The sequence below is a fragment of the Hemicordylus capensis genome, chromosome 3, assembly GCF_027244095.1.
Source record: "Hemicordylus capensis ecotype Gifberg chromosome 3, rHemCap1.1.pri, whole genome shotgun sequence".
NCBI lineage: Eukaryota > Metazoa > Chordata > Lepidosauria > Squamata > Cordylidae > Hemicordylus > Hemicordylus capensis.
In genome coordinates, this window is record NC_069659.1 from 145,853,861 (window position 1) to 145,881,398 (window position 27,538).

Here is a 27,538-nt window from a genome sequence, read left to right on the forward strand (position 1 = left end):
GGGGATCTCCTGCTGATGCTGCGTACTGAGTTTCTGCCTGTGTGTTTCCTGCCCAGAGCAACAGGCTCCTGCCTTTCTTTAGTGCCATAAGGCTGGTCACCTAGCATCTCCCAGTTGTAAAACAGAGACTTCCAGAAGATAACACACAGTGCTCTTCAAGGTCTATTCTGTGAGCCTGGCCAATATTCAGGTACTCCCAGAATCACAAAATAATTGTGGACTAGCCTATCTTGGGTTTTGTATTGGCTCAAAAGACACGGTGAAGCAAAACCAGGGATTGTTTGGGCTGTATTTGTTTAGAAAAGATAATTTGTGCTCCATTGTGCTAGTGGGTCAGCTCAAGGCGGTTCACAAAACAAAGTTTAAAAAAACACACCAAGCAAGCAATAAATACAAAACAGTCAGAGAGGAACAGAGACCAAGGTTTTCTTGGCCACCAAGTTTTTGCTCGGTAAACATAGGAACCTAGGAAGCTGCCATATACTGAGTCAGACCATAGGTCCATCTTGCTCAGTATTGTCTACACAGACTGGCAGCGGCTTCTCCAAGGTTGCAGGCAGGAGTCTCTCTCAGCCTTATCTTGGAGATGCCAGGGAGGGAACTTGCATACAAGCATGCAGATGCTCTTCCCAGAGCGGCCCCATCCTCAAAGGGAAATATCTCACAGTGCTCAGACATGTAGTCTCCCATTAAATTCAAATCAGGGCAGACCCTGCTTGATGAAGAGGAAAATGCTTGCCTGCTACCACAAGACCAGCTCTAACACAGCATGTTCAAGTCCCAGTTTGCTATGAACAACAGCCTCCAGCCTCCATGGCTGACACCCAGACTAACAAAGTGCTGGTATAGCCAGGGCCGGTGCCAGGGGTTCTGGCACCCCCCTGCAACCTATAAATCGGTGCCCCCCACATCAGTATTAATGGCAGATTATACACCCCCATCAGAGCTTTCGCATGTGCACATGCACACCAGTTTTTTGATGTACATGCTAATTTTAGATCCTGTCCAGGTTGAATCAGGAAGGCCCCACTCTGAATGCATACACACTGCCTTGATACTGCCACCCAGAACAAAACTCATCTCTGCATACAGATGAAAAAAACTCGAGGGAATACTGCAGGAGAGAAAGGCAGTTAAAAAAAAAAAAATCCCAATCGACTGATTTGCACAGACTTATTTTGATGCAAGTCTTAATATCCCTCTGCGCCCTTTAAAAAAGATGCATGTGCAAAGCATGCGTGTGTCACCGAGCCCCACCCCCTGCATTTGGTGTAAGATGTAGGGGGCAGGGCCAGTACCAGGGACTTGGACCCCACCAGCCCCTCAGTACTTTCCAGTCTGTGGTTCATGGAATCACTAAGCTAGTGGCCATCTCGACATCTTGCAGCATTGAACTTCAGTCAATGCATGATCAATTATGAAAACTGATTGTGCATTTTCACATCCTTGCAGCCATCCTGTGAGATGTTAGGATGAAGTAAGGTAAAAGGTAAAGTGTGCCGTCTAGTCGATTTTAACTCCTGGAGCCCACAGAGCCCTGTGGTTTTCTTTGGTAGAATAAAGGAGGGGTTTACCATTGCCTCCTCCCATGCAGTATGAGATGATTGCCTTTCAGCATCTTCCTATATCGCTGCTGCCCGATATAGTACCAGTGGGGATTCGAACCGGCAACCTTCTGCTTGTTAGCAATAGCAATAGCACTTACATTTATATACCGCTCTATAGCCGAAGCTCTCTAAGCGGTTTACAATGATTTAGCATATTGCCCCCAACATTCTGGGTACTCATTTTACCGACCTCGGAAGGATGGAAGGCTGAGTCAACCTTGAGCCCCTGGTCAGGATTGAACTTGTAACCTTCTGGTTACAGGGCGGCAGTTTTACCACTGCACCACCAGGGGCTCAAGCATTTCCCTGCTGCACCACTTAAGGTGACTAGGATGAAGTACTGCTATTTAAATTAAAAAAACACAATCAAAAATAAAACTTGCAGCCATGCTATCATGCAACTACTGAGCTGGACTCAGTAGTAACACCAATATCTAATCAAGAAGATAGTGAGTATCCAAGGAAAGTGACTAATACCATATTTACCTGAATACAAGACAACTCTGAATTTAAGACAAGCTCCTTAAAAATAGAGCTTAAAAACAGTTCATACCCTTATTTACCCAGAAGGAAGAGGATTCATAATTTAAGATGATTCTCCTGATTTCTAACATGAAATAACTTGGAGCGGGGGCAGGGAGGGTAGAAACTAGTTTTGCATTTAGGTAAATACAGTAAGTTTTGTCCCTGAGGAGGATTTGAAACTGAGTCTCCAAAGTCCAACACTCCTAAGGCTTCACTGCACTGGCCATAATCATTGCCCTAGCTCAACATGCCAACAATTTTACAAAAAGCAGAACTGCACATAACCATTGACTGATTGTCTAGGGTAAGGAGGGGTTTCCCCAAGGAAAGGAAATTATTAATGTTTCCTCTTAGGCCAAGGCTTCGCAAACTTAACTTGGGTGCTCAGAAAATAAATAAATAATTAAATAAATAAATATATATATATATATATATATATATATATATATATATATATATACACACATATACATATACATATAAATCAATTGCATTGCATGAACGTGTTTGGAAGGTGTTCAAATCTCCCTGCTCCACATTATGTTAAAAAAAACCCCTGACTCATGCCTTCGATTTTGTCTGAGCCTTTGCTCCAAATGATCTGCCTGGTCTCCAGCTTCACTGGTAACATTTCTAGCCAACACCCCACCACCACCACCACCACAGGGGATTTTAAAAAAAAACCTTTGCAAACAAAAGAGAGATAATTGCAGCCTCATTTATGCTAGAGCTGAATGGGGAAGAAAAACTAAGGAGTTTTTTTGGAGGATGATTTCCCTCCTAAAGCCAACAACCTTACACTCCAAAAAAAGCAAGAATCACCTCTCAGCTGCTTGCGAACATGCACCTCCTTCTTTCCCTTCTTCAGCTTCCAAGCTGAGTCTAAAGCGAAACCAACCAGCAAAGAGGAGAAGGAGGGTGGGTAAGAGGAGAATAGAAAGAAAAGAAATATTAATTGCAAAGAAAGAAGATTTTCCCAGCTCCGGCTTGCTGGGTGCTGAAAGGATCATTGAAGTCAATTGGGGCTGGAGAGAAGATCTCCTGCAAGCCTCCTGCAATGTCTCTTTCTCTCCGAGTCAATCTTCTCCTTGCACTGATTACTGCCTGCCACCCCACCCCCTTTCCGCTCACACACTTTCCCACTCGGATCTCTCACAAGAGCTTCGCAAGCTTTGCCCATTACTTAAAACATCTTCCTGATTAAAGTGACCAAGCCAATGTATTACCGTGTTTCCCTGAAAATAAGACGGTGTCTTATATTAATTTTAGCCCCCCCAAATGCACTAGGGCAATTAGCGGTACATCAGAAATTACTGCTAGGTCTTACTTTCGGGGTAGGTCTTACTTTCGGGGAAACAGGGTATTAACTAAGTTGTAAGGAGAGAGCGGCAGGCATGTGCTGTCCTTCCCCAGCCCACCATCTTCCTCCTTGTCAGCATTCATTAACCCTCATCACCCCTGGCCGGTTGCACTGCAGGAGCCCCCCAAACATCGGCGCCCCCCTGCAATGCGGTCCTTGCTTACCATGTTGTGCCGGCCCTGGGTGTAGCAAGGCTCCGTGCACACTATAGGAGAGAGATAATTTCTACCCATTTGCAGCCAACTGTGACCTCCAAATATATGTCTCTGAGGGTCATGCAGCCTTCAGAGACTTATTCTCAGGAGCACAATATCAAGCCGTTCGGTCCACCAAAAAACATGCTTTAGACATAGAACTGCAGGAAGAAACTGCAAAGTTGCCAAGAGGGCTATATATAGGTAGTCAGCACTTAAAAACTAGACCTGCTGGATACTTAAATAATTTATTTATATCCAAATTCAGGAGAGCATTGGCTTTCGCCCGTCTTAATGCACTCCCCACTGCGGTTCTAGAAGGAAAGTATAAAAAGTCACCATATGCAGCTCGCCTCCACCCATGCGGCTTGGGGGACACAGAGTCCACCGCCCACGTGATCCTCTATTGCATGTTTTATAGGGATAGCCGTTCAACGTTTATTTCTCCCTTGCTAAATAATTTTCCTGGTCACACTGATCAATTTTATTTAGATTTTCTGCAATCCAATTTTAAAGAAACAGTTTCTGTCAGTGTGGCCAAGTTCTGTTATATTGTTTGTAAGTCCCATAAAGTTTTTATCATTCAACCTGATGTTATTGTGAACTGCTGATTTTATGCTGGTCTATGACCGAAATAAAGTATGTTCTGTTCTGTTCAGAAGCACAATGGGAAGGGGAGAGAGGGAAGGGGAGAGAGATTTAAATTGCTTCTTCCCTGCAGCGCACTGCATGCTAGCTGCAGGAGCTCTTCCTTCATCCAGTTGTTGGCCATTCTTTTATTTTCTGTGATTTACACTATATTGAGACCCAGCTGTGATTTCTATGATTTCTACTATACTGAGACCCAGCTGTTTAATTGCCCGACACCCAAGAAGACACGAGACACAAAGTATTGGTGCAAAATTGGGCCACAATTTATTTAAAATCAACAGAACTTAAAGAGCAGGGATGGCCTCAACCAGCAGTGCGGTACTATAGGCATGCGCCACCAGGGCATGCCTAACCTATAGCATAGGGCGATACACCTTGTCTCCAGGCAACCCCAAATGCTCTCCATCTAGGGCTGCCTATCCTAGCCGGCCTAATGCCGGGCCCCTGGCTAGCCTCACCCCAAGGTAGCTGTTCAGCGATTCCTTGGGGGTTAGCCTGCCAGAGTAGGTCGACCAAGGGGAGATATCCCTGAGCCGTGCAGTCTCTAGGGAGTTGCCCCTCCCTACCCATAGCCAAACGCTTACCCGAAGGTGTTCACCAGCCTAATAATATTTTTCCAACCGCACTGCACCTGCCGCTGCGTGGGTTAGCCTAGCTTAACCCTCGCCACCCCACCAGGTACGCAGATATAAGGCCAATCCCTGCTCCAAATCCCTCAAAAACAAACTAGTCCCACTAGGTGACAGGTGAACCCCATCCCCTCTAAACAAACTGGGAACCGAAAAGAGAATGTCTGGATGGTCTATGGTTCCCCCCCTCGATGGCAGCCACAAAACGCGCCATCTGGGCATTAGCCTTCCTGCGTGCCCTGTCCACTTTGTAGGGGTCCCTAGCGCCCCTCCATACCCTACGCTGGAGCATCGCAGACCATAAGATGACAATTCCCGGGCACCACTCCAGGGCCTGTAAAATGTCTGCTTGCAAACTATGGATGATGGATAACCCTGACTGAGACGGCAAGTCGTTTTCCCCTAAGTGTAGGACCAAAACGTCAGGCGGTGAATTCGCCGCCAAATATTCTTGCAGCATGGGTAAAAATTGTGCGATGACCATCCCACAATGACCGATCCAGGAGATCGACGCCCACCGCCCGAGCCCTAGCTGCGTTCCAGGCTGCGCCATGCGTGCTGCCCTATGCGCCCAGAAAACTATGGAATGGCCCATGACGAGTACTCGAGCCCTCGCCGCCCGTCGCGCAGGGCCTGTAAAGAGAAAAACAATCAGCGGCCGTCGCCAGGGCACTAGCGCACGTCACCAAATTGCACAACCTTGCAGGCAGGGCTATTCCATCCCCTAGGCAGCAACTCGCCAGCTCGGAAGGCCCCAAAAAACAATACTAGTGTGGCCGCATGGAATAGCGCAGCCTCATAGGGAGAGCGGCAGACCGCTGCAAACTGCTCCACCGCCCCCTGGACAGCAGAGGGCAAAAGGGGCCTCTGGCTGTCTGCCATAGCCGGGCGTTCCCGGGACCAACCCTCAAGCATCCTCCGAACCCTGAAATCCCCTGTGGTGTCAGCCAGGCCCTGGGACTTTGAAGAAAAAGCCAAGGCTGCAAGATAACCTGCTATAGCATTCGGAGACAACCCCTTATCCTTAAGGTGGACCAAGAATTGCATCAGGTCCTCCGCGGGGGGGGGGGGGGCAATCCTGGCCCAAGCCTACCTGAGTCCTAAACTCCTGGAAGACCCTGCACTGCCTAGTGTATGCTGCCCACGTGCTGGGGGCCAAAGAGGCCCAAACGGCCCTCTGCACTTCTATGCGCCAAGGCTCCATAGCCATGAAGGCATCTGGCCTCAGGCTGATGTTCCGCCTCTGGCGCCAGCTGGCGAAAGCGCTGCACCTGGAAACGAGACAGCGCATCCGCCAAGCTATTCTGGACGCCAGGCACATGGCATGCTAGAAACTGTATATTATTGTGCAGGCAAGCCAGCACAAAAGCCCTGACTAGAATCATCACCCTAGGGGACCGGGACGTCTGCCTATCGATCACCTGCACAGTGGCTTGGTTGTCGCACCAGAAGTGCACTGTCTTGTCCCGAAAAAGATCCGCCCAGAGATGAATGGCCACCACAATAGGAAAGAATTCCAAAAAGGTAAGGTCCTTGGTGACCACACTAGCTACCCAGGCCGCGGGCCATCTCTCAGCACACCAGCGGCCACGAAAATAGACACCAAAGCCCAAGCCACCTGCTGCATCTGACTGGACCTGAAGCTCAGCTTCCAAAAGGAGGGTATCCTGCCAGAAGGACGCCCCATTGTAAGACTCCAAGAAGGTGGCCCACAGCTGCATGTCAGCTTGCATAGGAGCCGTGACCCTGACCCTATGGTGGCTACACCTAACGCCCTTAATGGCGTCACAAAGCCATCGTAGAAAAGGACGACCGGGCACCACCACCCTGCATGCGAAATTTAAATGCCCAATAAGCTGTTGGAGTTGCCTAAGGGTAACCTTGCGCGCCTGTATGCAGGACACCAGCAAGGTCCTCAAAATGTCAATTTTCGCCCACGGGAGCCTGGAACAGCCAGCAATGGTGTCCAGTTCAATACCCAAAAAGGTAAGGATGGGTGACGGACCTTCCGTCTTCTCCTGAGCCAGTGGTACGCCCAGGTCAGCACACAGCTTCTGAAAAACAGCCAGAAGATGACTACATTGCTCGGTTCCAGGCCGGCCAACCAGGAGAAAATCATCAAGGGAATGGGCCGTGGACCCGAGGCCAGCCACCCGCCGAAGAGCCCATTCAAGCATGGAGCTGAATGCCTCAAAGGCCGCACAAGAAATCGAGCAGCCCATGGGCAGGGCTCGATCAATGTAAAAGCAACCCTGAAACGCAAACCCTAGGAGGCTGAAATCTGCCGGGTGAACCGGAAGGAGGCGAAATGCAGATTCAATATCGCATTTCGCCAGAAGGGCGCCCTGTCCACAAGATCGAACTACCTTGACCGCTTGATCAAATGAAGTGTACTTCATGGAACAAAGCCCATCCGGGATCCTGTCATTAACAGATGAACCATGGGGGAAGGAGAGGTGGTGAATAAGGCGATATTCGCCCGGTGCCTTTTTGGGCACCACCCCCAAAGGGGAAATGCGCAAATCCGGCAAGGGCAGCTCACGGAACGGGCCGAGAACTCGTCCCAAGGCTATTTCTTTATTAATCTTGCGAAGAACCACCTCCTCCATCCCAACCACGGACCTAAGGTTTGGGGCCATACTGTGTATTCTCGGACCCATGTAAGGAATGCGGAAACCATACTGAAAGCCTTCCCTCAAATAGCGTGCCTGCGCCTTCAGTGGGTATTCCCGCAGAAAATGCTCTAAGACCCTGATCCTAATTGGGCTGGGGCCCTTTTCCAGGAGTGGCACCTTGCATGGGGCCACCACTCTTCCTGCCGCCTGCAGGTGGCTCGCGTGCTCCCCCCCGGGGGCCCCTAACGCACTGGCAGTGAATGCTGGCATGCTTTCCACCACAGAATCCGCACTCGTGCTTGAATCTGCAAGGAGACCTGTTGCAGCTCCTACTGGTATTGAAGGCCCAGCATGGCAGGGGACTTTGAACACCCTGCGCAGCGACAGACCCAGAAGACTGCGCTGTGGGAGTCCTAGAAATTAAGTGGCTGCTGTCTGCGCGTTCACCTTGAATGGGCCTGGAGGGCGTCATAATGAGAAGCCAGAGCTCCTGGTGTTGCCTGTCCCACGGAATAGCCGGGTTCAGGGATGCTCGAAGCCGAAAAGAGCGGTCATAGCACTCCCAAGCGTTGCCCATGAAATCCATGTAACCCCTATGTATTATATCCAGGTACTTCACTAAAGCTGGGCCTTTCGAGGTGTGGACCTGGAGCATAACACCCATGTAGACAGTATAGCCAGACAGCCAATTGGCCCAATTATGTTCTACTGGCTTCCACTTTGATTTCACTTCCTCTCTTTTTTGTTCCCCTTCCTTTAGGACGGGTTCGGGCTCCCTGAAGAGCAATTGAAATATGTCCACAAACTCACCATGCCAGATGCGCTCCTTGACCGTGGGCAACAAATGGTCACCCAGAGGCAGAGAGGTGTCACATGGCAGGTATGGAACCTGTGCTACCGATGCATCACCCATGAGACTAGGAACTGCGGGCGGTGCTGTGGGTGCGGGTGAAGCCACCCCCTGCCAAACCTGAGAACACGCCCCATATGGGGGTGTGGAGCCAAAGGAGGCCGGGTGCCATCCGTATGTGTTAAAAGGCGGAGCCCAGGGGGAGATACCCCAAGGCCAGGTGTTGTGCAGAAACTCACCAGGCCCCTGCTTGTCCCATGAACGTGCGTCACCTCCTGCAGAGTCCTGAACGCTCTGAGAGCCAGCCGCATCCGAAGTCAGGTCCACTGCTGGGGTAGCAGGAGGCGGATCACGTGCTTCCAACGCATCAAGTCTAGACGAGAGTGATTGTATTAGCTTCGCCCGTTTTGCTCCCCTAGTAACCCGTTTGGGACCAGAAGGAATGCCCGATGGCCCACCCTTCTCCGTAGGAAGCACCCCTCCCCGTTTCTCTTTCTCAAGCGCTTCCAGTCGAGCAATGAGCGCCCTCACTGTGCCCAAATCACCATCATCGTCGGAGGAGGAATCAGAGACTGGTGCCGGATGGGGGGGGGACCCGTTTCCCACCAGACTTCGCCTTGGCTTTCTTAGGACCCATGCCCACAACCGTCCAGAGCAGCTAATAAGGCTAGAGGCCTAAAGGAACCGAACAAAGTCACCAAACCCCCCGAAAAAGCAAGCAATCCCCAGTGAGAAGGCTCCCGAAGGAAGAAAGGCCCTTCCGTATGCACCCTGGAGGTAACCGGCCCCAAAACACTAGCCCTGGAATAGGACAAAGCACCACCCAAGGAGGAAAAAAAAAAAAGAGGGGGGGCCGAAAGGCCAAAAGCCCCAATGAATGCTGAAGAGGGCTGACTGAAGGCGGGGGGGGGGGGGAATCCCGCCTCTGCCCACAAACGAGGGGGGGGGCTTCCCAGCAACAGACTGGGGGCACTACTACCCCCCAGGGAAGGCCTTAAAAGGCCGACCCTCCTACCCGCCCGAACCCACGAGTGTCGGCCTTGATAGTCTCGAGCCGGGGCCGTGGGGGGGGGGGAACTGCCGTCCGCCCTATGGGCAGCCGCCGGGCCCAAATACCGGGCGGGAAACGCCGCCCGTAATGGGCTGAGAAGCCCTTCAAACCTTGGGGGGGGCCTTAAAAAGCCACCCCCGAACCGATGCCACCGCTCGTGTGGTTTCCGCTCCCCTAAAATCTCGCGCCAAGCCAAGAAGCAGCAAAAGTGCAGGAGCCTTAAAAGGCGTCCTGCTCCGGTGCCTGCTGAGAGCGAACTGAGCTCTCCCGGGCCCGGAGCAGGACGTGGAGGATAAGCTCCGCCCCCGCAGGGCCCCTGAACCAATCAGGGTCAGAGAAGCCTCGTGCTTCTCTAGGGGCCCCGGCAAGAGCGCTGTGCCGCTAATTAAGCGGCTGGCAGCGTGATAGTCACAGTACCAGTAAATCTGGAGCTCCTCTGATGTCTTGAGCAGAGACTTTGTTACATACATGCTGTAACTTACATAGCATGCTGCCTGTATGATCCACTGGTTAGAATGGCAACTGGGAAATAAGACATTAAAAACCATTGATCGCATTACCATTCAATTGTGTGGGATGGAAACATGGTGGGATAAATTTTCTGATGTGATAAATGGTTCAAGGCAATGATATACTATAGACACGAGAGCCAGCATGATGTAGTGCTTAGAGTGCTGGACTACGCCAGGGAGAGCAGAGTTCAAATCCCCATTGAATGATGAAACTCACTGGGTGACTCTGGGCCAATCATTTATAATCTATGTCTAACCTAGCCTAACCACAATCCTAGTTACAAGGTTGTTGTGAGGATAAACATAATCATGTACACCACCCTGGGTTCCTTGAGGAAGAACATAATCTAAATGCAAAAATAAATCAAAATAAATAATGCTTAAATGTGTGTGTGAGAGAGAGAGAGAGAGCGGGGGGGGGGGGCGGAGGGAGGGAGAGAGATATATATATATATAATACATTCAGTGTGGTCATGAATAAACAAAATACAAAATACAAAAATAACTTTCTTTTACAAGTATGCCAACTGCAGAGCTTCAAAATTAGTTCCTTAAAAATGCAATCAAACAAGTCCATCACATACAAATTGACAAACTTTTTTCTGAAAATATTCAGGCACCCTTGGAGTAAGTTGGATTTCATCCTTAATATTCATTTCCTTCATTCCAGGAAATGCAAATTAAAATGCAAGTTTTAATCACAAAGTCATGCCACTTCAGGTTCTCAGAACACAAGTGGTTGATGATTTTTGTTTTGTTTTGGAGGGCTTTTTTTCTCCCCTTTTGGGTAAGTCAGTCAGCATAATCAAACTACACAGAGAATCACTTAATCTTCATTTCAAATATTTAATCAGAATAACACACATCCTGAGGAAAGCATTTGTACTCCTATCTGTAGAATATGCTTTCAAATCCTTGTGAAAGCAATTAGACTGAAGATGGTATAGAAAGAATACAAAGTAGTGAGCTTTCTTTCTTTTTTAAAAAAAGGTTTATTACCTTTTGATAACTTTATGTTATTAAAAAACCATAGGTCAATAAAATGAAGGACAAAAAATAATGTCCATTAATAAACATTAATAGATAGATAGATAGATAGATAGATAGATAGATAGATAGATAGATAGATAGATAGATATGAACTTTCTTCACAATCCAGCCCTGCGGGGTGGAGGACCTATTAAGATGGTACACCCAAAATGGCTGCTGGATCCAGTAGGATTCCAAAAAGCCTTAGAGGGTTTTGATGTTGTTCCTGCCAGCTATTCTGTTGATGCTCTCTGGTGGGAACCTGGAATAGGGAACTCACCAGGGCAGTAAACATGATCGCTCCTAAGTATTGCTTCTGCAGGCTCATGTTCAGCAGAGCTGTCCTGGGTTGGGAGGAGTTTGATTCAGACTCCTTCCATTTCAAACCAGTCCCTGGAGACTTTGTTCTGCTGTGATGCTTTTAATGGGTTCTTTGTGGATAAAATCTTGTGTATTCAGGCCGACTTGGACTCCACTATTTCTGCAAAGCCTATGGAGGGGGTGTCCAGCAATCCCTCTTGCAGTATTAGATTGGATCCGTTTCAATCTGTGATGCCTGAGGACATGGACAATCTGCTTGGGTCGGTGCAGCCTACCACTTGCTCTCTGGATCCAAGCCTGACTTGGCTGCTTCTATCTAGCAAGGAAATTGTTGGAGATGGCCTAGTTAATATCATTAACATCGCTGAGGGAGGGTAGGGTGCCTCCTTGTTTGAAGGAGGCAATGATTAGACCACTCCTTAAGAATCTTTCCATAGATCCCTCAGTAATGGATAGTTATAGAAGAATAATTGGAGGATAATTCCTCCAATTATCCATGGTTGGGCAAGGTGATTGAGAGAGTGGTGGCTAACCAGCTCCAGGCAGCTCTGGAGGAAACCAGTTATCTAGACCCATTTCAAACTGGCTTTAGAGCGGTATATGGGGTTCAGTCTGCTTTGGTCGGCCTGATGGATTACCTGTACCAGGGGATTGGCCAAGGGAGTGTGACTCTTCTGGTTCTTCTGGATCTCTCAGCAGTGTTCAATACCATCGACCATGGTATCCTTCTGGATCTCCTGGGGTAGTTATGGATAAGATATGCTTTGCAGTGGTTCTGCTCCTGTCTCTCAGGCCGATTCCAGACGGTGGAGCTTGGTGATGGTTGCTCTTTGAAACGGGAGCTATCATATGGAGTCCCTCAGGGCTCCATTCCGTCACCAATGCTTTTTAACATCTACATGAAACTGCTTGGTGAGGTCATCAGGATATTGGGTGCTGGGTTTAACAGTATGCTGATGACACCCAAATCTATTTATCCTTATCATCATCATCATCATCATCATCATCATCATCATCATCATCATCTAAGGGCACTCACTCCCTAAATACCTGCCTATGGGCAATAATGGACTGGATGAGGGATAACAAATTGAAACTGAATCCAAGCAAGTTGGAGGTGCTCATTGTGCTCTTGGGAGTGCTCTTGGATCCAGGCCTCACCCTGGTATCTCAGGTGGAGGCTATGGCCAGGAGCACTTTCTGTCAACTTCAGCTGATTCGACAGCTGCATCCATTCCTTGAAGAGAACAATCTCAAAACGAAATGAGCCCCTGGTGGCGCAGTGGTAAAACTGCCGCCCTGTAACCAGAAGGTTACAAGTTTGATCCTGACCAGGGGCTCAAGGTTGACTCAGCCTTCCATCCTTCCGAGGTCAGTAAAATGAGTACCCTGAATGTTGGGGGCAATATGCTAAATCACTGTAAACCGCTTAGAGAGCTCCGGCTATAGAGCGGTATATAAATGTAAGTGCTATTGCTATTGCTATTGCTAAAACAGTGGTGCATCAGCTGGTAACCTCCAGGCTTGACTATTGCAATGTGCTTTATAGGGGGCTGCCTTTGTACATAGTTTGGAAACTTCAGTTAGTTCTAAATACGGCAGCTAGATTGGTCTTCGGCGCAACCCAGAGAGACAATTTTATGCCTGTTTTAAAACAGTTTGCACTGGCTGCTGATACGTTTCCGGGCAAAATGCAAAGTTGAACGGCTTGGGTCCGGGCTACTTTAGAGAGTGCCTTCTTCTGTAAGATCCCTATTGCACATTGAGGTCATCTAGAGAGGTCAGTCTCCAGTTACCACCAGTACGTCTGGTGGTGGCTCGGAACCAGGCCTTCTCTGTAGCTGCTCCTGGCCTATGGAATTCACTCCGGGCTGATATCCGCAGTCTGGGCTCACTGTTGGCCTTTAAGAGAGTCCTAAAGACTTACTTGTTTGTCCTGGGCTTCCAAGGTTTTTAAATTGTTTTAAAGTATTATAATTGGTTTTAAATTGCATTAAAATTGTTTTTATATTGTTTTAAGTAGTGTGTTTTAAATGATGTTAGTTTTTATGTTTTTTAAACTAGTTGTACATCGCCCAGAGCCTCTAGATGAGGTGGTTTATAAATGTAATATATAAGTAAGAACAGCCCTACTGGATCAGGCCCAAGGCCTATCTAATGCAGCATCCTGTTTCACACAGTGGCCCACCAGATGCCTCTGAGAAGCCTACAGGCAGGGGGTGAGGGCTTGCCTCCTGCTGTTGCTTCCAAGGTATTGCTGCAATTTATTCCAAATGAGTATACTTTTTTCTAAGCTAAATATCCAGTCCTATTTTTCTGTTATTCATTATTCATGTATTTGTGCAGGACTCAAAATCAACTAGAATTTAACAAATCAAATATCTGATTTCTATTGTGCCTTGTCAGTGACAAAACTGTGTGCATATTTACAAGAACCAAACAAAGAAACCAACAAACCCAACTCACTGGCTGGGAAACAGCCCTCTCTCTACTCTCCCCTCATACAACGGCTGACTCCTGAGGGTGGAGAGCATGTGATACTATAATGTTTTGTTTTTTACCATATCCATATAGTTCTTCTGCAGCAAAGACATTGGGGGAGGGAAAAGAAGAAGGCAGGGGACCAGGGGCGGATTAAACTCGTTGCCGCCTATAGGCAAATAGGATTTTGCTGCTGCGGGGAGGGGGAGTACAAGGGGAAATCCCCCCATTTGCCTATAAAAATTTCCATTGTCACTGGAAATCCCCTTATCTATCTATCTATCATCTATCATCTATCTATCTATCTATCTGTCTGTCTATCTATCTATCAAACTTCTATACTGCCCAAACATTCATCTCTGGGCGGTTAACATAAAACACACATAAAAAGTTAAAACAATTAAATAATTTAAAATCAACCATAAAATTAAAACAGACAGTTGTAAAGAGCTGGGAAAGCTTGGGTGAAAAGATGGGTTTTCAGATGTTTTTTAAAAAATTGCTAGTCCCCTCACAACCCTGAACAACTCCGCTGGGCATGAACTTGTAGAGGCAATATGGGCAGAGAAGAATCGCTTCTTTGCCGCGCGTATTGCCTGAACATAGATCTTTAAATGTGTTCTATGTTGTAATATTTCGGATTCGAGTCTAGTCTTTCTCCACTTGTGCTCCAGTTGCCTACCTTGCTGCTTCAGCCCCCATAGATCTTCCGTATACCAAGGGGCCAATTTTGAAGTGGGTCAGAGGGGACGCTTGGGAGCAATCATGTCTACTGCCCTGGTGAGCAAGTTGTTCCATTTCTCAACCAGGGCATCAACAGGATCACCAGCAAAGCCAACACTGAATCCCTCCAAGGTTTCTTGGAATCCTACTGGATCCAATAACCTCTTTGGGCGGACCATTCTAATAGGCCCCTTGCCCCTATGGAGTGGCTGTAAGTCCAACCGTAACCAGATGGTGGTCCTTCCATGACAATGGGGAGATCACAGGAGTCCCCACCCATGGAACACCACCCTGATCAGAGCAAATCAAGCGTGTGACCTGCAATATGCGTCAGTTCAGAGACCACTTGGGATAGGCCCATAGTTCATGACCGCTATGAACTCCTGAGCTACCCTGGACAAATTGGTCCCGAAATGAACATTGAAGTCCCCCAGCACCAAGAGTCTGGGAGACTCCAACACGAGTTCTGTGACCAGGTCCGTGAGCTCAATAAGGGATTCTGCTGGGCAGCGGAGCGATCAGTACACCAACAGAAGTCCTAATCTATCCCTGGTCCCCAAACTCAAGTACACACATTCAATATGGTCTGATATGCAAACAGGGACCCTGGTAAGGGAAATTTCATCCTTATAGACCACAGCCACTCCACCTCCCTGCCCATGTCCCCTCACCTGCTCCTCTACAGAATATCTTGGATGGAGAAGTTGGGACCAGACTGAACCACTAGCCTCCCCCAACCAATTCTCAGTAATACATACCAGGTTGGCCCCTTCATCCATAATCAAATCATGGATGAGTTCAGGCTGACCTGGCATTGCAGAGGAGCAAGGGAAGGCTATGTGGATTGTTGGCAGTGCTCCCCATGGTCAAAGAGCTGGCAGGACAGCTGGAAGGGGAGACAGCTAATAAATTTCTGACAACCCTTCCCCTGGAACGGCCTGCTGACCTACCAACATTTCTTCTTCTATTCCCCACCACCACCGGGATAGCTGCCCCATAGTCAACGAAGTCGCCCCCTGTCTCCCCATCTCCATACAAATCCAAACAGATTGCAGCAACTTCAACCCAATTCCCAAACAGCTAAAAACTGATTAAACAGAAGCCCTCTAGCCCTCGCCTTCGTTCTCCCCTGAAGTGGCTCCCCCAAAGGGGAGTGTGTGTCACCCCTTTGGTGTGTGTGTCACCCCTTTGGTGTTGCCCCTTAGGTGGCGACCCCACTGGTGGCGGACCTGCTGCCACAAGCAGCGTTCCTATAAAGCCCAAGGCTGAGCAGATGACCTGAGGAACAGCTGAGTCACTTAGGGACTGGTCCCAGTCCTGCACACATGCCCCACACACTCCCCACAGATGTTACCTAGAGGCTGCAGCCCCACAGGGGAAGCAGGAGCAGGCAGGCAACAGCAGAAGGAGCCCCCAGGACCCACCTTGTCTCTTACCCCAGGCAGCACTGGGTGGGAAGCAGATGGACTTCCCCCTCTCCTCCGCTGGGCTTCTAGCACCCTGAAGTCACAAACAGCATCCCTATAAAGTCCAAGGCTGAGCAGATGACCTGAGGAACAGATGAGTCACTTAGGGGCCTATAAAAATTGCCACTCTCATGCTGAAGAGCTCATGCGACATGTGATGTGTGCAATGTCACACACAAAGGGGGTGTGGCCTCGAGCTCCACAGAGCCCATGCGAAGTCTCCACCATTTCAGGCAGCCATTTGCTTCCTGAAATGGTGGGGGGAGAGGAGAGCTTGCTCGGTTTCAGAGCTGAGCTGAGCTGTGAGCCGACCTGGGTGCCCCCCTTTGTGAGGGATAAGGGGAGGGGAGCAGAGTGGCTGCCAGGCCATGGCCAGGCCGCAGCCATGCCCTCGCCACAGAGGAGTATTCCATATGGCAGCACAGGCGTAGCAGTTTAAAGGGTAAAGAAAAGGGTGTACTCTTCTCTCCTTGCCCCCTCCACGCTCCCTGCAGCCAGCCCAGCCACCCGGACTGTGCCCCATCCTGCCATGGCAGCAGCAATTTTTATAGGCAAATGGAGGGATTTCCCTTCTCCCCCACTCCCCGCAGCTACCGTCAACCCCCGCAGAGAGGCACGACAAAATTTGACAAATGGGAACTGCCGCTTCTCAAATTTTGCCGCTGTAGGCAGACACCTCCACTGCCTATGCCTTAATCCGCCTGGGCAAGGGGCCCAGGAGCCCATCTCCTCTTCTTATCTTGGACCCATTTCAACTTACACTCCTAAGTTCAATAGTGTTTTACTAAAGTGTGCATTAGATTTCAGCCTTAAGCTCCTCCCTTCCCCCAGCTTCCACTTCCTTGGAGGAAATAGGTCATGCCCTCTTTCCATATCACATAACTGATTCTGCAGGCCCTGTCAGACAGCCTGCCCACCCCTTGAAAGTTTATTACCCTTGGTAAGTACAGCAGGGATACCACAGCCCTGCCTCCCAACAGCTCCTAGAGTGGCTTACTAGAATAAAATACATACAAAATAATAAAACATAATAATAAAGCAGCAGCACAAAGCATAAAAGCAGTTGGCTTCAATACCACACAATTAGGTTATAGGAAAGCTGTCCTTAAAGGAAGGTCCCAATCAGTCCCTTAAATATATAGATAAAGCAAATCTGCTGAGCCTCTCTTAGTAAGGTGGTGTACAGAGTGGGTTGGTGCTACTGCTTAGTATCAGTGCTGGTGAAAAAAAGGAGAGGAGAGCTGGTCTTGTGGTAGCAAGCATGACTTGTCCCCATAGCTAAGCAGGGTCTGCTCTGGTTGCATCTGAATGGGAGACTTGATGTGTGAGCACTGCAAGATATTCCCCACAGGGGATGAAGCTGCTGTGGGAAGAGCAGAAGGTTTCAAGTTCCCTCCCTGGCTTCTCTAAGATAGGGCTGAGACAGACTCCTGTCTGCAACCTTGGAGAAGCCGCTGCCAGTCTGTGAAGACAATACTGAGCTAGATAGACCTATGGTCTGACTCAGTATATGGCAGTTTCCTATGTTCCTATGCCTCAGGTGCAGCTTATTCCCTCTCATCTCTCTCCTTGTGCAGGATAGTTATTTGTCTGGTTCCCCAAACGGGCAAAAAACCAACCCACACTTAGGGTTATTGTGGCACCAGGCAAAATAAGGCAGAGTGAGACAGACAGGTGGGGAGTGGGGAGCAAGAATGAGATGCACTTGCGGCTTGTTTACCACCACCCTCTCCCCACCTCTCGCTCCTGGCCAAAGAGGAGATAAAAATATTGGGTGCAAAATCAATTTAACTGAATGAGAGCAGTCAAGAGCATTACTGTTACTCTTGAGTAACTTCAATAGGTTTTGTACAGGAGAACATCTTGCCGACCTTGCCAATATTTCTCCACTATCCTGGGAAATAGCATAATGAAAAATAATCATTTCTACATCTCTAGCATCTGTATCCCCTTAAGGATTATTAATTAGGTCTGGGTTAGCTGTATATTTCAGTTAAGCAGATAAATAATCTGATGTGAAGAAACACATCTACAGTTTTTGAACAATTAAAAACAAAATTAAATTGTAAATTGCATAGGCTATTTCTTTCCTGCACCTCCGACTGATTTTTCAAAACCTCTCTTTCAAATATATGAAGCCTGAATTTTTAAAAGGTTTCCGTTTTGTGGACTTGGAGAGTTACCAAACACTAAACAAATACAGGAGAAATAAGAAGCTACATTTACAAAATATAAAACTGTTTACCCAGTTGAACTATACCATCTGATTTGTCTTTGCTGAACCATTATTGGTCTGTTGTGTCAATAAAGTCTATCTGTTTATTGACCTGAACAAATCCAGGGGTGTTCCCACTGAGTGGATGAAAATGTGAAAATAGAGAATTGTCTGGGAAGCATTCATAGGTGATTATTTTATAATATTCCATTTAAATGGAATATCATATCTACTCATAGATGTCTGATAGCAATATCCTCTTGAGAACAAGAAGGATTTTATGCTTCTAGCAGATATTTCCGGGAAGACACACAGTATTCTTATAGATAGATACTGTTCTTTTTCAAGAGGCAATTTTTAGACTTTATTTGATTTCCCCCCACGTTCATAAAGGCTGTATTGTAAACACTGCAGATCCCATGCTGCAGTGTGATCTCAAATAAATCCCACCACTATGGGTGCTACCCCAAAGGCCTCCCTTATACCCACTGGCAACACCCCTTCCTTGCCCTAATGGGGCATGCAATATATATTTCCCTCATCTTGCTGTGGTGATCCCAGGGGCATAGCTACAATTGAACAAGGGGGAATAAAAGTCCTTGGTCTTGATGGAGGCCTCATCAGCTGAGCAAAAGCTTGTTTCTTGCTCTCCCCTTCCCAGTTCCTTGACTTTTGGGCAGGCTGTTGGCTCATGATCAGAGGACCATGTCGTGCTAATGGTCAGAGCTAAAGGACCCTTTTGTAAATCCTGCCCTTATTAAAAAGAACAAGGTAAAACCATAATACTCATTTTGTCTGCTCCCCGTAGCATTCTTTAGCAATTGGATTCTGTTTACCCCTAAATCCTGGGCCAAACCAGGGACTCAGTTTCCCATGGAAAACTTTGATTGGGGTGTGTGTGTGTGTGTGTGTGTGTGAGAGAGAGAGAGAGAGAGAGAGAGAGAGAGAGGTGTTGTTAATGCTGAATGAATTTATGAGGTGATTGTAGCAGGTATATATGAGAATATATTTGTAGCAGGTATATAAGAAAACATGTTTCTGAACCAAAGAAATGTGCATGAACAAGTTGTATGTGTGTGTGTGTGTGTGTGAATGTCTGTGTGCATGGGGAATGTGTGGTACTATTTGCCTAGGAGTGAGAGAAAGAGTGTGCCAGGAATGTTTTGTATTTCACCCTGTCCTTACGTTTTTCTGCAGCAAAAACACAGCAGGGAGAAAAGAAGAAAGTGAGGGGAAGTGTTACAAGGCAGGGGTGGAGTGCTACCCCGCCTTTCCTGGACTGGGTGTTATGAAACAGCAGGTTTGTTCCAAGACAAAAGGAGGCCTCAGCAGTCATCCAATCATAAACTTTTGTTAAAAATAACAAGAAGGGGAAAGGTACACAACATGTGAGGTATTCCTGCATGACATGGTACATGTGTGTCAATTTCCATGTTAAAACATTGATTTTCTAGAGATTTGCACTTTTCGCTAACCCCCCCTCCCACCCTATTATGCTATCAAAAAGCTATTGAACTAATATGGTTTCTTCCATAAGAACTATAAGTAGACACTCTGATATTAAGAAACAGTGTTTAGTCCCTCTGATGCTAACTAAAACAGTGTTGAGATTATCTGGTGTTAACTTAAATTGAACCAGACAGGGTGTGGAGGTTTGAGGGTTCGGGCATTTGATCTAGGAAAGGTCAGGGAGAACCTTAAACTCAATGGAAAGGCCTGAGTTTGGCCCTTTAGGAGGAGATATGTAGATGAAAGATTCTGGGTTTGGACCAGTTCAGTGGTTCACTATGACCAAGGATATCCTTAGGCAACCAGACCTGGGCCAAGAAGCTAGGAAAACATACAGCCACAAACCAGCTTGTCTTCTCATGAGAAGGTTAATCCATGGGAGAGGGGGGATCATGAAGTGCTCCCAACACTCCAGTGGACTACAGCTCTTAGAGGGCCTTGCTTGTGTGGGGCTCCCAGCACTAATAGTTAAAAATAGAATACACATCCTGTACCTTCCCTTTTCCACTCAACCCTTCTGTCTTTCAAGGGATCTGGGTTGTTGCATGTATCTGAGTGGCTTTGGGTAAGCAAATCAGGGAAGACTGGGGATGGATTCTACGTTCTCGGGAGGGTTAGGCCTGACTAGGCCCAACGTTGCGGTAGATACAAATTAGCTGCAGTGGGGAATTCTGGGACAGGGTGCCTGAGACTTGAGGCGGTTCCTGGTGGGCCAGTGGACACCACCAGTGGAACGGGTCATGGAACTGTGCAAACAGAGAAAAGAGCTCTTAAAGGGGTGTTTAGATTCTCAGTTCACAGCACCCACCAGGACTGGGATGAATGTTGCTCAGAGTTGAGAAGAAATTCTCAACTGGACTGGGCAGTAAAAAATCCTTTAGCCTGCATGTGTGTCCCTATGGCCAATCACTCTCATGAGAGAGTGGTTCACTTGGAGTGAGGCAATCAGCAATATACTGCACAGTCAGTATGGTATCACATTGTGCAGTCAACCTGGTAGCCATGATTACCTGGCTCATAATCTGGGATAAAACCAAGCATGTTTTCACCTCCAGGGAAGGGGCTGAGACCCCCTTCCCCCCAAAAAACCTGTTAAAGGATAAAATAAAATTTAAAACATCAAACCAAAGAGGCAAATCCTAAGCCATTTCAACCTATTGCTATCAGTCTAATCTTACAGATTCATACACAGTCATTCATACACAGGATAGGAAAGGGGGTCTAGGGGGAGGAAAATAATAAAAATTTCCAGAGACATAGGAAAGATGGGACAATGCATCTCCTGATGTACCTGCTGGATGAATGCGATGGCATGAAGTCAGAAAAATAAGGTCAGTTCCGGAAAGCAAGGTGCTAGTGAAGCTCCCTTATAGAGGGCAAAAACTATGTGTCTGGAAAATTCCAGAGAATTCTTGCCCTCTGGTTGTCAGGACAAAGGAAGAAGGAGTTGGGTAAGGGATATGAAAATGTGCCCACCTTGCCACAGGTAGTCGAGAAGTCTGTGTGAATGAGCCATATGCTCGGATGGGTCTTGGGTGGTTCTCTTTTGTTTAAGCTGGGGACTAGATGATCCTGGAGGATCTAAGCTGAGACTCTTACAGTAATTCCTCTTGAGGAATGCAGGAAGGAATGCAAAGTGTTTCTTAGCAAACAGAGATAGGCTATGGGGATTCTGATTTATAAGAAGGGCTTAGGAGATTTTGATATGGAAAATCAATCTTGGAGTATCGGGGTCATGCAAATAGGGTGCAAGACCTGTGGCCAGGTTCCTTGCACATGTGACTTGTCTGATCTCTCCCTCGCCATCATATACATGCATCTCTCCCAGACTGTAAAATATGGGTCTTCCATGCCAGCAGCACATGAAGGGGTTCAAGGAGGGGTGTCCAGGGGACCCAAAACAGTGACTCTCGATAACACAAGGACCCATCTTCATTTCTTGTCTTAGCACCCGTCCCAATCTTGCTCCACCCTTGGGTAATCCTCTTCTTTCTTCCACTGATGCAAGCTAGGAATGCTGCTGCCACCATTGCCCTGTTTGGTGGCATGGTCTGAGTGCCTGTGTGTGCCTCGGCCAACTCAGCAGAATGCCTGAGAATGCTGAGCATCCATGCAGAGATGGGATGGGTCATATTTTCATTCACCTGAGGCAAAAAATAAATAAATGTCCAGACCTCACATCATTCCTAGTCACAATGGCATCTGGTCATCATGGCTGGGGATGATGAAAGTTGGCAATTGGCAGTTGAGCACCTGGTGATCCAAGGCTGGGGATTCTTGCTTAAACACAATAGCTCAGTGTGTCAGTCACCTTCAACAACCATATGAGGTACCGTGATATAGTTGCTTCTTTTCCATCATGGTTCCAATGATAAAATTGTAATGATAACATTGTGATGATGGCGATCATGTAGATGGCCATTGCTACCCATGCCATTTTCCCTGGCTCCAGAGCAGGCGGGAGACCTGGGCAGCCAGATCGGCTGCCCACACGATTGCCGGCTCTGTGATGGAGCAGGCGGGGGCTGAGGGGGAGCGGGGGCCAATTGGCCCCCGGAAGCTCCAGCATGCCCTGCGCTAGCGTGCAGGGCATGCTGGCGAGACTCCCAGAGCTGGGAGGTGGCTTTTTGCCTCCCCTCCAGGGGTCTCCTCATGAGTAGCCATGCCATGGAGCTACACTGTGGCTACTCATTATTTTTTTTAAAAAAAAACGGGTTTGCAGAGCGCTCACTCCACAAACCCGGTTTTAGGGGAGGGGTACTTAGGTGGGTTAACCGCCGGGAGGCAACCGGGCTTGCCTGCGAGCCCGGTGGCTCCCATGATCAGCCAAAATTGGGCTAGGCTCCCCTAGCTCGATTTTGGCCGATTGTGGGAATAGCTTCATAGTATATCAGTTCATTCATTCATTCGATTTCTATACCGCCCTTCCAAAAATGGCTCAGGGCGATTTACACAGAGAAGTAATAAATAAATAAGATGGATACCTGTCCCCAAAGGGCTCACAATCTAAAAGTTGACACACAAGGTATTCTCATGACCAGATGAAGCAAGGCTAAGGAAGCCCAGCCCAGTTTCAGCAGGTTGTGTGCTGCAACGGGAGCTGTATAGCTCCCGGCAGCCAGCCCTCTTAGATGCCCCCCGTTAAATGAGGTTATCCCCATTTTCCTGGTCATGTGTCACTGTGGCGTGGCTCCATGGCACGGCAACTCATGAGTAGACCCCTGACGGGAAGGCTACAACAAGCCTTCCTGCATCGGGGGGCTCCCCAGAATGCCCTAGGCACTGGGGGATTCTGGTACTTCTGGGATCCAGGAGGCTCCCAATCCCCACTGCCCCAACTGGCTCAGTGACAAAGCCAGTAATCATGTGGGCGGCCGATTTGGCCACCCAGGGCAAGCTGCATGCTCATGTGCAGGGAGAGCAGGTCAAGCCCCGCTCTCCCTGTGAATACCCTTATGGCGCTTCACACTGCTCGTGTGAATTGACTCACAGTATACGTGGACTTCCGAAAAGCTTTTGACAAAGTTCTCCACCAAAGGCTCTTGAGCAAACTTAGCAGTAATGGGATAAGGGGACAGGTTCATGTGTGGACTGATAACTGGTTGAAGGACAGGAAACAGAGGTTAGGAATAAATTGATATTTTTCACAATGGAGGGATGTAAGAAGTGGGATCCCCCAGAGATCTGTACTGGAACCAGTGCTCTTTAACTTGTTCATAAATGATCTAGAAGTTGGGGTAACCAGCAAAATGGGTTATCCTATTTTCAGATGACACTAAATTATTTAGGGTAGTGAAATCCAAAACAAATTGTGAGGTGCTCCAAAAGGATCTCTCCAAACTGGGTGAGTTGGCAACAAAATGGCAAATGCAGTTCAATGTTAGCAAGTGCTGCACATTGGAGCGCAAAAAACACCAACTTCACATATACCCTGATGAGGTCTGAGTTGTCAGTGACTGACCAGGAGAGAGATCTTGGTGGGCAGCTTGTTGAAAGTGCCGACTCTGTGCACGGCAGCTGTGAAAAAGGCAAATTCCATGCTAGGGATCATTAGGAGAAGGATTAAAAATGCTAATATTATAATGCTCTTATATAAATCTATGATACAGCCACATTTGGAGTACAGTGTAAAGTTCTGGTCACTGTATCTTAAGAAGGACATTGTAAAACTGGAAAAGGTTCAGAAGAGGGCAACCAAGATGATCAGGCCTGGAACACCTTCCTTATGCATCTATGGCATCTCTAGTTTGGAAATGTTTGACTTCAGAGAGACATGATAGAGGTGCATAAAATTATACATGGAGGAGAGAGAGTGGACAGAGAGAAATTTTCTCCCTCTCTCACAACACTAGAACCAGGGGTCATCCCATGAAACTGGACGCCAGGAAATGTAGGATCAACCAAAGGAAGTACTTTTGCACATAGCACTTAATTGATCTATGGAATTCTCTGCCACAGGATATGGTGCTGGCCACTAGCTTGGATGACTTTAAAAGTGGCTTATACAAATTCATGGAGGACAGTTCTCTCATGGTGGCTATAGGCCACCTCCAACCTCAGAAGCAAGATGCCTCTCAATACCAGTTGCAGAGGAGCAACAGCAGGAGAGAAGATATGCCCTCACCTCTTGCCTGTGGGCTTCTCAGAGGCCACTGTGTGAAACAAGATGCTGGACTAGATAGGCCTTGGGCTGATCCAGGAGGGCTGTTCTTTTGAATGCACTTTATAACGTACAGTGCAGTAGTCCACCCATGGAGGAGAGATGCACATGACTTCTGCCCTAACAAAGAGCCCTAACTCGCAGCGAGTGGTGGCGGGAGTGTTATCATGGCCATGTGATTGCAGTTGTTCCTAATATCTCTGTTCTGCTTCTGGGGATAATGCACATCCCACTTTCAGGGGTGGCATTCTCTGCTGTATGTTAGCTGATAGTTCCAACTAAAAAACCAATAACATGAAGCCCACTGGTGACAGAGGTTAGCTTTACCCTAGTGATGATGCATTATTGTTTTACTAATCCTTTTCAGTATGAAGGGAACTGCAAGTTCAGACATTTGTTCTGCATGCTTGGCTGTGGAGCTAATGGGAAAAAGCTGTCACCTGCAGGATTGTGACAACACCTCTAAATGAGAACACCACTTAAATGTCATGATAGCACAGCACTGCGGAGCCTCAGTTGGCTAGCCCAGGCCAAGGGCTGTCCATCTTGGAAGTAATGTGAGGCTGGAGGGGGACTACCTGTAGCACTTCACACATTTGTGGGGAACCTGGTGCTAAATCATACATAGACAATCTGATTCTTTATAAATGCAACATTTCAAGATTCTGTTCATATTGTAAATGTAACTGCAGCAGATCCAATAGTCTCTCTCTCTCTCTCTCTCTCTCTCTCTCTCCAGTATCTATACACACATACATATGCACGCACGCACACATGAAGTTGTTGTCATTTTGCACACATATCCTAGGGTGTATGTACAGACCCCCAGGGCTATGAAATGTTTTGACTAGGCTTGCTATTTTGGTAAGAGGTTTGTGAGCTCTCATTAGGTAGAATCTTTCCGTGATGTTGATTCATTCTTCTATTTTTAGACACATATGTAGGAAAACAGTCTGATAGACTGATTAACTAAATTGGCTGAAATGAGCATAAAAACCTAAGATGGTCCCATCAGGCAGCCAAGTGTCCGTGTCTTCACAAATACTGATTTTGGGGTCTCTCTCCTCATAGTCTTTTCTTTCTTCTTTTTCTAGTTGAAAGCCACATGAAACAAAGGGTTTGTAAAATCCATAATACTCTTTATTCCAGATATTTTTTATTAATTGGACTCTGCTGGAGTGAGTAACTTGTATGAACTCCAGCCAAAACATTGAAATATGGCAGCAATATGCGTTGGAAATCCTGTTGAAGTTCTTTTGAGACATCCTACATAATGCAGTAATTTTCAGTACAGCAATCAAGGGGAGCGGTTTGGCAAAATGTGACTTTGGTTCTATCTTTCCTGAGATGCTTCACAAATTTCCAAATGCTGCAGGGATTGGGGCGGGGGGGAGCTCCTGCTTCCCATCTTTCCTGTGTGAGCACATTTCCCATCACAAAATTAACAAGCGATAATAATAGGCATTGTGATGTGAACCAATGACAGATGTTTTGCTCTTCCTAACTCTGTGTAAACTTTGGGACATGGAGCTTCCATTTCTTGACTTAGGGCCTCAGTTCTCAAGCAGAAAGACAAGAAAAAATATTAGATTGTCTATTGAAGATGTTAGAGGATTGATAAAATATTCATTCTTTCTTTCATTCATTCATTTATTCATTCACCGAGTTATCCATTTATCCTTTCATCAAATTTGTTCACTGCCCCAAACTTGCTTCTCTGGGTGGTTTACAACAATATAAAACAAGTTAAAACACAGAAAAACCTTAAAACAATTTAAAACCACAGTCAAATTAAAAACGTTTCGGTGAAGAGATAAGTACTTTAAGTATTTTTTAAGTACTTTTAAAAAATTGTCAGACAGAATTGTCAGACAAATTGTCAGACACATTCTAGAGTCTTGGGGCAGGAACAGAGAAGGCCCATGAGCTGGTGGCAACTGCAGATGAATCTCCTCAGATTATCTCAATGGATGGTGGGACACATGGTGAAGGAGACATTGATGCTATTGCCATGATTGAGGGAAAGCGGAAAGGGAGCTTAGTCTGCTTTCTTTTGATCATGGGAACCACTGGGCTCACAGGCAAGCCCGGTAATCCCAAGGTGGCTAGCCCACCTAGAACACCCTCCCCTTAAATGTGGTTAATGGAGCGAGCGCTCCATTAACCTCATTTCTTTGCATGTGTGGCAATTGTGTGTTGCCACGGCGCATGATGACACACGAGTAGACTCATGACTGGGAGGCTGCAGCCAGTTTCCTGGGCTCAGGGGTCCCTCCAGGATGCCCCCCATGCTCACGTGGGGCAACCTGGAACTTCAGGGGGCCACATGGCTCCCGATCCCTGCAGACCCCACTGGTTTCATGATGGAGCAGCTACGAGCAGCTGCTCGTCTGCAGGGAGAGCCCCGTCAGGCGCTTCACAAGTGTTGTGTGAAGTGCCTCCTTCTCTTAAATGATCTGGGCCTAAGATGCTTAGGGCTTTAGAGGTTATAACCAGCAATCTGTATTTTGTCTGGAAACTTATCAGCAGCCAGTGTAGTATTTTTAGTATAGGAGTAATATGGTCTCTTCAAAATGACCAGGAGATCAATCTGGGTTTGTACCAACTGCAGTCTTCAAACCACGTACAAAGGCAGCCCCACATTGCAGTAGTCAAGTTTGTAGGTACCACTGTTCTGAAGTAATTTATCTCAAGATATGGATGTAGCTGTCATATCAGCCGAAGCGGATAGAAAGCACCTCTGGCCATTGCTTCAACCTGAGATATCAGGGAGAGGTGTGGATCCAGAAGCACTCCCAGACTGCATAGCAGTTCCTTCTGGGGAAGTGTGACCCCATCTAGAACCAGTAGATCAAAATAGTCTCCCAAGTTCTGACCCCACACAATACATACCTCTTATTTGGATTCAGTCTCATTTTATTATCCCTCACCCAGCCCATTACCACTTCCAGTACAGCATTCCTCCAGTGGTTGTTGCTGGTGTCTACATTATGTTTCTTTTTAGATTGTGAGCCCTTTGGGGACAGGGGACCATCTTATTTATGTATTATTTAGTTTTCTATGTAAACTGCTTTGAGAATTTTGTTGAAGAGTGGTATATAAATATTCATAGTAGTAAGGAAACTATGCCTTCTCCTGAT

The 27,538-nt window shown here is 47.3% G+C and overlaps 1 protein-coding gene and 1 long non-coding RNA gene across 4 annotated transcripts in view; one reads left to right on the top strand and one right to left on the bottom strand.

Annotated features, from left to right (window-relative positions):
* Positions 1 to 4,578: 4,578 nt before the first annotated feature.
* On the bottom strand, positions 4,579 to 21,043 carry LOC128349104 (uncharacterized). 3 transcript variants are annotated; one of them, XM_053305028.1, is made up of 3 exons: positions 21,030 to 21,043; positions 15,985 to 16,097; positions 4,579 to 8,804 (listed from the first exon to the last, which is right to left on the bottom strand). In XM_053305028.1, the coding sequence occupies exon 3, from the start codon at positions 7,849 to 7,851 to the stop codon at positions 6,094 to 6,096; it is 1,758 nt and encodes a 585-aa protein (XP_053161003.1). In that variant the 5' UTR covers positions 7,852 to 8,804; positions 15,985 to 16,097; positions 21,030 to 21,043; the 3' UTR covers positions 4,579 to 6,093. The 3 variants fall into 3 exon arrangements, with proteins under 3 accessions (XP_053161003.1, XP_053161001.1, XP_053161002.1); XM_053305026.1 differs by lacking the exon at positions 21,030 to 21,043 and adding an exon at positions 20,233 to 20,388; XM_053305027.1 differs by lacking the exons at positions 15,985 to 16,097; positions 21,030 to 21,043 and adding an exon at positions 20,233 to 20,388.
* LOC128349105 (uncharacterized) overlaps positions 19,184 to 27,538 on the top strand; it is a 49,649-nt gene continuing 41,294 nt past the window's right edge. Inside the window, exons 1-2 of the long non-coding RNA XR_008318557.1 lie at positions 19,184 to 19,220; positions 19,427 to 19,529. This is a non-coding gene — a long non-coding RNA (uncharacterized LOC128349105). The remainder of the gene's footprint in view (positions 19,221 to 19,426; positions 19,530 to 27,538) is intronic.

What these genes read in the sequence shown, in the direction of transcription:
- LOC128349104 (XM_053305028.1), bottom strand. Translation starts at nt 7,851, where the DNA reads ATGCCAGCATTCACTGCCAGTGCGTTAGGGGCCCCCGGGGGGGAGCAC.